General features: G+C 39.5%; 1 protein-coding gene across 1 annotated transcript in view; it reads left to right on the top strand.

Annotated features, from left to right (window-relative positions):
* LOC145681232 (transmembrane protease serine 9-like) overlaps nt 1-13,816 on the top strand; it is a 140,975-nt gene that overhangs the window by 57,431 nt on the left and 69,728 nt on the right. The window contains exon 8 of the mRNA XM_081752818.1: nt 6,191-6,344. Within this exon, the coding sequence (XP_081608944.1) occupies nt 6,191-6,344 (154 nt within the window). The remainder of the gene's footprint in view (nt 1-6,190; nt 6,345-13,816) is intronic.

The following is a 13,816-nucleotide window of genomic DNA, read 5'->3' as shown; positions in this document are numbered from 1 at the left end:
CAGATGACGTCACAACACATGGGAAATATTAGTAAGGACAAATGCAGGTTATCTTCTGCCTAGGGGCGACGCTAGGCCGATGAAGACGGGGGAGGCCCTGTTAGAGACAGAGGTTGATCACTGTGCTTGATGTGATGGATATATATGCGGAAGATGAACATGCAATCGATGGTCCTGCAAGAGTTCTGAGTCTGGATGATTTGGTGGCAAGGTATAACAATACAAGGTAAACAGAAAATTTAGAGGGAGGTGGTAATATCGAGGGGGTGCCGATGAAAGTGCAAGATAGTGCATGGTGGCTAACAGGAATGGTTGTTGCTGCATATAGCGGACAGTAATGAACTTTTGGCGAAGAGATTCGAGATGATAAAGTAGTGTAGGAAAAGTGATGAGTGAATACAGGTATCTAGTTGGACTGGGAAGAGATATGCGATGAGCAATACGGAAGGCATGACGTTCAAAGGTGGCAAGTTTGTAGTAGTAGGACACGGGAGCTGATATCCAGGCGGTGAAACCGTATGTGAGCACGGGCCGGAGAAAGGCTTTGTAGGTGTTGAGTATGAGTTTGGAGCTGGGGCCCCAGGTAGTTCCAGTGAGACGTTTAAGAAGATTTAGACGATTATAGACTTTGGTTTTCGTGTAGTTAAGATGGGGAACCCAGGTGAGATGGTGGTCAAAAACAATACCAAGATACGTGACTGTTTTAGATGGACGGATGGGCGTACCTTGAATTGATAGAGAAAGAAGCGAAGGATTCCTGTGGGTCCTGGAACGTTTTCGTGGGGGCAGAAATACTATGGCCTGTGTCTTGGAAGCGTTAATGGTGAGGTGCCATTTACTACACCAATGAGAGAAACGATTTATAGATTCCTGCAAGATGATGTTGATATGACTAATGGTGCGTCCAAGGGCGAGGAAGGCAGTGTCATCTGCATATTGAAAAGGATACACAGCGTCTGGAAGAGAAGGAAAGTCGGAAACAAACAGTAAATAGAGCAAAGGAGACAGAGCTGAGCCTTGAGGAACACCAGAGTTCAAGAATATAGGATGTGACAGGTGATTGTTGATATTAACATAGGTGATACGGCAGGCCAAAAAATGAAAAATAAAGCGGATGTAAGACATGGGCAATTTACATTTGATGAGTTTGAAAATGAGTGCAAGGTGCCAGACTTTTTCGAATGCTTTTTCTAGGTCAAATAGAACAAGGCAGGAGGGACGGACTGAATTATAGTGATTTGTAATGAGTGTGGTTAGGCGTTGAAGCTGATCGTTAATGGAATATGACGGTCGAAATCCAGCTTGAAAAGATGGTAAGAGAGGACGTGAACGAAGGTATGGATGAAGTCTGTTGACAAGGATGCGTTCAAGGATTTTGCTGAAAGTGGATGTTAGTTGTATTGGTCGATACGAAGAGACGTCGCTGGGAGGTTTGTTCGGTTTCGGGAACATGAGGGTTTTGGACATTTTCCATTCAGCAGGAAAAAAAGCCGGTTCTAAGAATAAAAGTGTAAATGGAGGCAAGGAGAAGAAGTAGAGAAATAGGACTTTCTTTAATATGGCGATATGTGATGGAATCAAAGCCAGGAGCAGAGTTGCGTTTATGTTGAACAACCGTTGTTATGTCAGTAATGGTAATGGGAGATGTAAGTTCGTGTGGTGGCAAAGGATGATTAAGATTTGGTTGGAGGATTGGATTTGCGGTGTTTACATGATCGACTGGATGACCAAAGATGTGGGTATGATGGGATGGTGTAAAGATGTCTTGCAAATAATCGGCAAAGGCATTGGCTTTATCTTGATCAGAAGGTGCGTGGCTATTGTTGATGATGATAGGGTATGAGGTTTTGCTGTACTTGCCACAGAGTGCGTTAAGACGTTTCCAATAACGTGAAGGATGAGCACTTTCAGCAAGGTTATTGCAAGTTTTTATCCACTGACGACGTTTGTACGCTTGGATGTAATTTTTGACTGAACGTTGCAGCTGACGATGGAGACGAAGAGCTTCGGGATTCTGTGTTCTGATGTAGTCTCGATAAGCTTGTCGGGAGCGTTTGACTTGAGCAAGATAATTCGGAGGCAGTTTAGGCTTATATGGTGTTGAACTATTAGTAGGGATGTACAGCTCTGATGCATGCGTAATTTCTGAAGTTATAGTGTCAACATGGGCGAAAAGCTCTTCTGATGTAGTGGGAGGATGTAAATGTGCTATGGCAGTAGTAAGATAGGTGCGATAATGTTCCCAGTCGGCTTTGTCAAAACGTGGTGTTTCAATCGGCGGAGGGACTGCATGGGGCCGAGCAGGGCCCATATGATAAGAAAGCTTGAGTGGAGCATGATCACTGCCGAGGAGGTCGAGAACTGTAAGGGTGATGTGAGCAGCAAGTGTAGCTACATCAGGGGTGGTATTTGAAATAGGCCTAGTAGGCGCCGGAGGAATATGCAGAATGCCAGTAGTATGAGTGGTAATATGGTCAGTGAACTGTGTGCGTTCTGGAAGAGTGCGACTATGATAGTTGATATCGGCGAGGATGATATAATGTTTAAAGTTATGGGATATGTGACTGAAAAAAACAAGAGGTATAGGGTGACCAGGTCGAACATAAATAGTGGCAAAGGTGATCATGATAGACTTGAAGTATAATGTAGAAATGAGATGTTCGGGTAGGTGAGGAATGGGACAAATTTGTTGGCGGTAAGGTATATGATTGCGAAAACCGATCGCTACGCCACCATTTGCCCGTAAAGCTGGTGCTGTGTTGTCCTGACGTAGAAGCGTATAGCGAGGAATGCTGCAGGGAATGGTTTTCGTTAGGAACGTTTCATTTAGTAACAAAAAGGATACGTGTTCCTCAAGTAGCAGTGCTTCAAATAGAGTTTTGTTTGTTGGTAGAGAGCGAATATTAAGAAACAGGAAGACTAAGTCCATGATAAGCATGTTTAAACGGCTGTTTCTTGTGGTGATGTATGAAAATGAACAAAGTTGTTGGTGTATGTGGCGTAAAAGTTGACATTAAAAACAGACTTTGCGGCCTTGGTGAGTTGTTGCAGAATGTGAGTACGCTGGAAGGGATGGATGTTCTGTAAAGTAAGTGTAAGAAATTGAAGTAGTTGTTGAATGGTAACTGGATCTGTAGTTTGTTGGGGGGGATGAGGTGAAGAGTCTGGGATGCGGAGTGGAACTACTAAATCTGGGTGTTGTTGGTCAGGTTGCGGTTTATTTTTGCACTTATAGCTGTATGCCGGATGTTGGTCGTGACAAGTTGGACATTCAGGTGGCCGTTGGAGATTCTGACAAGAGCGTGTTTGATGAGATCCTGCGCAGTACCCACAAACAGGCGGATTCTTGCAATTACTGGTACTATGATTATTGTAAGTCTGGCAATTTTCGCACCGCACAGGAAGTGGAGCGGGCGAGCGTGAGGGCTCGACTCTGTGCCGACGATGATAGATGTAAGCGCCAGTAGTGAGCAAGGAATCGATGGTGTTTTGGGAGGAAGTAAGAACACGAACCATATATGTGGCACCAGTATTGTTACGTATAAGTATTACCTTGTGAATGGTATGACCAGCGAGTTGAAGTTCCTCGTGGATTTCGTCATCAGAATATGATGGATCAACCCCACGGATCACGACGGACAGAAATGGTGGACGTTTGGGGGGTGGCGGTTGTTTCTGGCGTGCAGAAGAAAGAGATGACATTGTGGCATTCTTGCCAAATATTTCATATGAAGCCTTATTCCTGACAGTGATGAGAAACTGCGGATCTGTGGATTTAAAGATGTAGCCATTTCTAGTTTTGATGACTTCTGTGATCGGTATACTTGGAAGATATTTACGAATTTGGAGAGTTATGAATTTCTCATTGCTATACTTAGTGTCGTAGTTTTGTAATAGAAATGAATGAAGTATAGGTTTATCAGGTTTGTTCATAGGCGAATATTGAGTTGGAGTGATTGCAGAAGAGTTCATGTTACCGGTTTCCATATCAGAACAGTCTGAGGCATTATCTTTGTGCGGTTTCTTGGCTTGATGGCGAGGCTCTTTGATGGTGTCAGCATAGAGTTGCTGTCTTGGAGACCTGGACCTTGTGGAGACATTTGAAGCATTGGATGCTGTGGAACTACCCGATTGGGTTCTCTGCCTATTGCCCTTTTCCTTCCGCTTGACCACCTTCGCGGTCGAAGCGGACGGAGGGACAAAGACAGGAGGTAAACCAGAGTGGCGTCCATCCACCAAGGACCCAGGATGAGTATCTGAATCTCCCATCGCAAAAAAACCGATGTGCGCTGGAAAAACGTAACGCTTGAAATTGAAAAAATGAATGATGAAGCGGAAGCTCTTGATGATAATGAAGGTAGGACAACCCGTTTGGATAGTTGTCCAGGGGGAGCAGGTCCCCTGCCTCGATCTGTAGAACCGGCTGCCCTTGGCTTGATCAGTCTGACAGACGGTTCGCGCAAAAGAGACAGAGAATAAGCTCAGGATCAGGAAAAGGAAGGATCTTTACAAAATTCGTCACTGCTCTTTCAGTGGCGCTTCAGAGCAAGGCTCTGGTAAAGTATCGACATCAAGACATCGCCTTCAGAGCATATCAAAATTACCTTGTTACTGGCTATGAGTATTTGCATCGTTTTTTACTGTTTGGTATGGGTAAAGCTTTGCGAAATACATTTCGCATTTGTGGAAAGTGACTAATAATATTCTATGTTTTCTGTAATCGGTCACAATAATATTGTTGTAAATCTGTGAATGTTCTGACAACAGTTACACAGATAGCAGTGCTTCCATCTATTTTCTTTATTTGTTATTCTTGTGTCTTAGCACGTATGAACAGAAGATGGCAGAACTATTGCTTATGTAACTGTTGTCAGGCAATTCACAGGTTTACAAAAATATTATTGTGATCGATAACAGGAAACATAGAACATTATTCGTTACTTGGCACAAGTGCTAAATATATTTCGCAAAGCTTTGCTCATATTAAACGATAAACCAATGCGAATTCTCTCAGGTAGTAACGAGTTATTTCTGATATGCTCAGAAGGCGATGTGCTTGGTGCTGAATTAACACACAAGTAACATGCTAAAGTGATAATTATTTTGTGTTCTTTCAACGCCTCATTTCTTACAGTGTTCGTCGACCGATCCAGCAGTTCGGGATTGTTTCATTCAACCCCACTGTTCCGCCATCTTGTCTTGCGTACACAAAAAGTTTACTAGAGCTCCTCCGTGGCGAAGCGGTTAGCGTACGCGCCTCCTTCTTTGGCGTGGGAGGCCCGGGTTTGATTCCCGGCGGGAGCTCATGTGGTTCGGATTCCACGTTAATCAGTAGGTCCACGTCTCGCTGCTGAAAGGGACGTTAAACTCAAAATCAACTCAACAAATGTTTGCTAAAGTCCAGTGACCGTTATCCCCACTCTCAGCTACACAGTGGTACCAGATCGAAACCTTTTGTTCAGAATTACAAATACTGCAGTTAGTCAATCATCATATAGATAATTATGGTTTTACCTGTATTATAACAATCGATAATATGAAGAATTTCGTATGTAAGATGTTCTTTGTTAAATAAAATCTCATAACGTTTCTAACAATAGTTAGTTTTATATGTTTTGTGTACTTTTTATGCATGTGAGTCAAAATTTCTAATTCAATTGTGTTCATTTCTTTATGTGCACAGTGCACACACTTTCTCTTTGATATACTCATTGTATACTCGATAATTCAATTATACAGGGTGAGTGAAAATGGTGTTCTTGCCAATATAACTTTTTTTCTGGATTATAATCTCAAAAAGTACTTCTCTTTCTATGGCAGAGGTGTACTTATGTAGACGTCCACCATGAGGAAGTTTAGTCGAAGTGAGCAATATGGCTTCTACAGGCCACAGAGCGTTCTGTGTAATTGATTTTTATGCAACTAAGTCCGTTGTGCAAATTCAACGAAAATTTTTGTGGAAAATTTAGAGTATTTGTACCGCCACTTGCTATAACTGTGGTTCAATTGCGTGAGCGCATTACTGCAGTTGTGGCATTGAAATCGGGAATATCATTTTGACTCACCCTTTATATAATAGGAATGCTAATAAACTGAATATTTGCAGTTGATTTTACATAGTAAATTGATTTTGAAGCTAAGAAAATACAGGACATGAATTCTATTGTGATTATTTATAATTTTTTTAAAGGGTGATTCCGGAGGACCAATTATTTGCAACGGTGTTTTATATGGAATTGCTGTTGATGTTATTCCGGAACCCCACTGCCCAGTTGGTATATATGCTACTTACACAACCGTATCACTTTTCTTGGATTGGATATTCGAAACAATGAAAGGCGTAGGTGAGAATTTCAGTACTAAGAAGTAATTAGGCCTAGATAGCTAAGTAACTTCTATTGTAGTGGTATAAAGTGCTAATATCCGATACGAAACTCCCTGATGCAAACTCAGGCCTTATGATCGTGTTTCTAATTGACTTGTCGATGTTTCCTTTCACATTCGCATTTCACCAACTAGACTTACTTGACAACCATTTATTTTCATTCAACTTTCTTCTTCAGCCTAAGAGACACAATTCTGAGACATGAAATTAAAGACATCATTTCATTTTCATTTTAATTTTTATATTTAACGCATTATCACATGACTTGAATTTAACTCAGACTAGTTTTCATGCCCTCAGACATATTGTATTTTAAGGAAACTATCGTTATGATAAGTGTTCTGCCATTATTGGTAGCTCCTCACTTGCCTCAACTGAGAAGCTTCCATGCTCCACGATCTTCCGCTAACCTTTTCGTCTTCACATACGATTTTTCTGTTTTGATATTGTCCATTAATTATAGTCTCCTTCACTCCCTTCCTCTATTGCCTACCACCATACCCTTTAGTACTCCCTTATGATACAGTTTCTTCTTAGCCAATTTCCCAACCTCTCTTAATATCTAAAAGTGTTCTTTTCTCCCTCACTATTTCTGAGACCCTTTCATTTGTTTTCCGCTCGACCCAGCTGATTCTCTCCATTCTTCCCCATACCTACATTTCGAAAGCTTCCAGTAAACTAAACCAAGTAATATATGTACAATTATTATTTTTGGTAAGCACAAAAATAGCTACCCCACCAACGTAAATTATCTGCCCTTCTACTTGCAATCACAAGAAATGAAAGCTGACGATATCACTGCTCGTGACTCGCTACTGTGGTCGCGACTCCTGGTCAAAACGTACAGTAGGTTTGTGAGATATCTTAATTATTCATGTCTTTATTGTTTCAATAAGTTCTTAATCTATTTGCGTTTTAAGACACCATGAGGAAAGATTTTTCTTCTAGTATAGCAATCAATGTACTAAGAAATCAACTGCAGTTTTGTACATAACTTCATTATTTTTTTCGGTTTACATTTTTTATTTGCGACTAAGTTAGGATGATGTCATGTACTTACGTAGCATAATAAGAGTGGGAAGCGAATATCGTCTATTTAGATAGCGTTTATTAATATAATTTTTTAAAGTTTAATTTACCAAATTTTAGCAAATTAATTAGTTTTTCTGCTTTAAAAGAATTATTTTATAGCTTTACAGTTATTTGTATATACGACAGTTAGATTAACGTACTCAATTTAGGAAAAATTAGGATTATTTTACTCCCCTGAGTGGGCGTTGCGGTTGCCTTGCTTACAAACATGTAAAACCCTCTAGCGAGTGAAAGAGAAAGCAAATACTGAGTAGGATGACATACTATTTTCAATCGAAGATACGTAAATTTTACTACAGTGCAATAAAATTCAATATTTTCTTGTTTTATGCAGCCATTTTATAAATAAATAACATTTAAATTGAGTCAGTAAGTTTATCTAGTAATTAAAGTCCAAGTTATTACAGAAGAGTTGATTATCTGAACATTATGGTAAATAAATATCCAATGGCTGTGGCTTAGTGGTATATGCAATTTTCTACTTGTTTGATAGAACTGAACTACTAATGGAGCTAAACTGTTATTCCCTTTTGTCTTTGATTGATAATTATTGTGGAATTCTGATAGTATTACCTATTTTGAACATGAAGATTGCATTTGCCGTAAGTTATATTTACAGTGATTTAGTTATTAGCATGAGTGAATAACGAAATTTACAGTCTCCTACATCTAAAGCCAATACAATTCGTGCTAATGCCTTTATAACAGATTTTCGATATTGGATTTTACAAGGAAATATAGGCCTACCTCAGTGTTCGTAGGTTTCCTTTAAAAAAAATCCCTCAAATTACTCAAAATTTTCCCTTTTCGCATCAAATTGTCCCTAGTTTGTCGAGTGTCCAAACACAGACACAGACAGAAGTTAGGTGATAAGATTTAGTTATATTAAAGAAAATTCCAACAACATTTGTTTTATTCATTTGCTTTCTGCTTCTATTTTTTACTTTTTCCTTAACAGGTTTCTACAAAGAATATACACAAATCCATCCAGCCGACTTTGAACACACACACACACACACCACACACATGCATGCATACATACATACATACATACATATATCAGGCACGTAGCCAGGATTTCGTAAAGTATGGGTTCATGACATGAAATGCTGTAGTCTTCACACCACGGGATCGATCATTCTAAACTATGTTATTGGTAACATATATTGGTTCGTTCAACCAGGATTTCGTAATGGGAGGGGGCGTGACTCGAAATACTGTGGTTATCACACCAGGGCAGCTTTTTCCAACCGGTGTGCCGCGAATGGGCCGCTGGTGTGCCGCGAGGAGATCGGAACAAAATTATTCTATAGCAATCAAATTGCAAGGCATATGAAAAATGTAATTCGTATTTCACATTACTATGAACCTCTACTATGAATCTACAATTTTGAGTTTCATACTGTGTTACTTTTCTCTACAATTTTAATGTTGAAAAAAATATTTGTCATCATTGTTATGACTATTATTGATTCTTTATTGCTGCGGACTATTTCGTAACTTGAAATTTTAAAATATCATTCAATCCTTTCGACAAAGCAAACATGCATACAAATTACCAACATTTGTGTTTTAAAAGTAAAATATATTTGTCCGTTAATTTAGTGATCTTCCTTAGTGAAAGGTTGGATAGTTTTCCAGAATCTCATTGCAATTGTTTTCTATTTTTAACCCTTAAAGGATCCTGGCTTTTTGGGCTATTTTTTAGACTTTCAGTCAAGCAGCTACTGTATCGTCACTATTTATCCTAGGATCATGGTTCATACCTCATTCTCTTCAGAATAGAGCTGGCTTTCAAGTGGTACCACTTGCATGCTCATACCATATACCAGAAGCGGGAAAAAAGTCAAAGTGAAAATTTCGGAGGGAAAATTTTTTCTCGAACTTTGGCCCCTCTGGACCCCCCTGTGTGATCGTAGTCATCTAAAAAAAATCTGATAAATAGTACTTGGTATACTGAATGTGTGTGCCAAATTTCAAGTTTCTATCTTGAATAGTAAGGGCGGGAGAATTTTTATCAAAAATTCCCACAATGCCCCAAATTACCATAAAACACTATGATCTCAGGGAAAAAAATTCCTGAGACATCCCTAATTTCCCTAGGACTATAATTCGCCAATCATTCTCTTCAGAATAGAACTGTCTTTCAGGCGGTACCATTCACATGTCTCCATCATGAATCTAAGGCGGGAAATTCCTTAAAAATGGATTTTTTTGTGGCAAAATTTCCCTTTTTTCAACTTTTGCCCCTCTGGACTCCCCCTGTTTTTACGCAGAAATCGGAAAAAAACTTCTGGTAAATACTACTCGGTGGACTGAATGTTTGTGCAAAATTTCAATTTTCTACGTGAAAAGTAGGCCCGCCAGAAAAAATTTCCCTACCATGCCCCACTTTTACCCTATACAGAAGTATATTTGGATAAAAATTCACTGAGACGGCCCTAATTACCCTAAAATAATAATTCGACCGTCGTTCTCTTCAGAATGGAACTGCCTTTCAGACGGTATGACTCATGTGGTCCTATCATGTATGTAAGGCGGGAAAATGACGAAAAACGGGATTTTTGGGGTAAAAAATCCCTTTTATAACCCTCTGCCCCTCTGGTTCCCCCCCTGTTTTAACACTGACATCGGAACAAAAAAATCTGGTAAATACTACTCGCTGGACTGAATGTTTTTGCAAAATTTCAATCTTCTACGTGAAAAAATAGGCCCTCCAGAAAAAATTCCCCTACCATGCCCCACTTTTACCCTATACAAAAGTATATTTGGATAAAAATTCATTGAGATGGCCCTATATACCCTAGAATAATAATTCGACAGTCGTTCTCTTCAGAATGGAACTGCCTTTCTGACGGTATGACTCATGTGGTCCTATCATGTATGTAAGGCGGGAAAATGACGAAAAACGGGATTTTGGGGGTAAAAAAATCCATTTTTTTTACCCTTTTGCTCCTCTGGTTCCCCCCTGTTTTAGCACTGACATCGGAACAAAAAATCTGGTAAATACTACTCGGTGGACTGAATGTTTGTGCAAAATTTCAATCTTCTACGTAGAAAAATAAGCCCGCCGAAAAATATTGAACATAAGCTTAGAAAATGAGAAAAGAAATTTTTGACTTATGACGTCATCACCTCCTATGTCTGGACGCAGGACGGTCTGAAACCATATGTAATGTCTTCTACAAGGCCTCTGGACTTGGAAAACAAAAAGAAAAAAAAACTCGGACGAAAAAGCTCAAATAGAAGAGAAATAACGCAATGTACCACGAAAAGCGCGTATGGTACAAATTGTACCATATGATCCCCAAAGGGTTAAATTAGAATGAAAAATAAGCATAATGATTTAGCACGGACGGGGGAGGGGACAAATGAACGAGCTTTCTTCTCTGTGAGGAGATCAGTAATCATAGAGAAACTTACCACGGTATATTATATTTACAAATAATATTAATAATATCTATGAAGTAACCAAGAAAGTTTTGTCGCTTTTTGTGGAGGTCTGTGTTCAGTTTGCTCTCATACCGTGATTTAAATGTGAATGGAGATAAGGCGAAGGTTAGTTGTTGGTGTGTGTATATCCAACATACTACCTGGTTGTGGCAGTTCAGTTACACTGGGAACTCCGTGAGGACATAGTGAACATGGGACCTCCACAGAGGTCCTAAGGGGGTGTATGCTGTACGAGTTCAAACTTTAGTCAAACGCCGCTGCAGCGGGGCGGAAGATATGCCAGGCCTTTGGTGAGGGTGGTGTGACTACACGGACAGTGCAGTGGTGGTTTAACAAGTTTAAGGATGGTGACGAAACACTCGAAAACGCACCATATGCCGGAAGATCAACATATGCACAAAATGAAGATATTCAGACAGCAATTGAGGCGAACAGTGGCTAGACGTGAGGAACTGCGACTACAACCATTCGGCACCATCTCCATCAACTCGGGAAGCATTACAAGTAGGGTCGATGGGTCACACTTGATTCGACTCCGGACTAAAAGGCAATACGAGCAGACACCTGTGTTTCTCTGTTGTCTCGTCTGAAGAAGGAACCATTTTTGGACAGGGTGTTGGCATGTAATGAGAAGTAGGTTCTGCATGAAGCTCCACGGCGCCATCATCATTGGTTAGCATTACATGAACTGATTCCAGAACAGCCGAAACCAGCACTGCACCAGATGATCCTCCTGAATGTTTGTTGGACTGCTAGTGGCATCGTGTATCGGGAACTGCTACCAACTGGTCAGAACATCAATGCAATTGTGTATACTACTGTCAGCAGTTGAGTCATGTTCAAGAAAAACTCAAAACTCTGGAGCCAGCACTTCTGAATTGCAAAGGGGTCCTCCTGTTACAGAACAACGCTAAGCCCCAAGTAGCTAGGATGACCCGGGACACTATTCTACGCCTTGGATGGGAAACATTATTGCATCTGCCATACTACCCGGATATTGCATCGTCCGATTATCACCTGTTCCATTCCTTGGACAATCACCTTAGAGGACGCCAGTTCAAATATTTAGTAGAGGTGCAAAATGTACTTGATACCTTCTTCGCTTCACAGCACACCAAGTTCTACCGCGATGGAATCCATAGCCTTCCATAACGTTTGCAGAAGGTTGTCGATGCTGATGGGGACTACTTTTGATCTTCCAGATACGTCTTAGGTGACATATCGATGTTCGAATTTGGTGGGTTAAAAGCGCAGAACTTTCTTGTTTACCTTTATATATAAGTGTGCCGCGAGAATTCAAGTTACACCTGTATGTGCCGCAAGTTGAAAAAGGTTGGGAAACGCTGCACCAGGGGCTTGATCAATCTAAACTATTTTACTGGCAACATATTTGTTTGTTAGGACAATGAAATGACGATATATTAGTAAGTATTTTAATAACAAACTATGAAGGTATCTCAAGTAAAAGGATGAAAAAAAGTATTGAGAAAGATTTTAGAATACTTACGTTCCTTCCTCTGTTCATCCAAATATAACAATATTCTTTTCATTATGACCTCAACAATTATAAAAAGTTCATATCCACTATTATAAAAAAGTACATATTCAATTGTAAAATATTTTACAATATCTGCGTTTCTTTCTCTGTTGAATCAAATGTTTACACTGTAAAAAATCGTTGTGTTATTTCAACGACATACCTATGTGTTAACACAATTGTGTTAAAATATAACACAAACAGGTGGTTAGAACAACTCATTCTCCATTTGGAGTTGTGTGTCAAATGCCAGTAGTTGAAATGACACACAGCCTGTGTGTTAAATTAACACAAATGTATAATCTTCGGTGTTGTTTTCTGCGTGATTGCCAAATATGTTGGGCATCTAATTATAAAGGCCTATGTCTGAAGCTACAGCCAAACACTGTAGAAAGCACTACTTAAACAAATCCAGGTATTCGCACAATTTCAACGTGCAAACCGCACGATGTATTCTCAATTATTTTACATAATGATTCTGAAGAAACATAAGCATGCAGTGTTGAATTCAGACATTTTCACCCGGGGGGGAATGTCAACTCCTCGGGGGGGAGGGTTGTTTTTCTGTATTTTTGCAAGAAAGCAGCATATTTAACAATTCCATTCACATGCACATCTTAGCTAATATTGAGACTAATTGCTGATAAATATTCAATGTGCGATTTAAAAAAAACAATCGTTTAATTTTATCTAAAACATTAAATAAAGTCTGGCAAAAATATTTTAGACTAAACTTTAACTGCTATTTACTGTAGCTATTTTAGTTATTTTTTCACTATATTCAGTAGTTCCTGTTTGTTACTAATGTAGAAGTTTTTTTAAATTAACTCAAATATTTTTTGTTCTAAAACAAACATACATAGGAATATCTTAACAAAAAGTAATCATTCTTTCTCACACTTCTGATTCTAAATCAAGTATATTAGCCTTGGTTTCTTTACTGCGTACACATCAATAGTTTAGTTTACGAAATCTTCAGTAGGATTAGTGCCGTGTCGTGGAAAATCAGCGCTTGGGGCGAGAGTATACGACGGCACCTCCGTACATATGAGTGAGGTCCACAGACCAGCTGCGAAAGGTGAGAAAATTTTAAAAAGTACGGTAAACCCTGCTTTTCCTTGAGCACTTTTTATTACATTTTTCCTTTCATTTTATATATGTGCACATGCCCACATGTGCACATGTGTTTCATTCCCTCTTTTTTCTTTCCTTCTTTTCTTTTCTTTTCTTTTTCCCTCCCGAATCGTGCGCCCCTTTCTTCGGTGCTTAGGGCGGTCGCTCCGCTTGCCCCTCCTTCATCACCTTCAATAGCAATCTCTTACTTATATACTACTATTATATTGATAAAT

Source organism: Thermobia domestica, chromosome 1 (genome assembly GCF_964235325.1).
Source record: "Thermobia domestica chromosome 1, izTheDome1.hap1.1, whole genome shotgun sequence".
Classification (NCBI taxonomy): domain Eukaryota; kingdom Metazoa; phylum Arthropoda; class Insecta; order Zygentoma; family Lepismatidae; genus Thermobia; species Thermobia domestica.
This window is presented reverse-complemented; position numbering and strand designations above follow the sequence as displayed.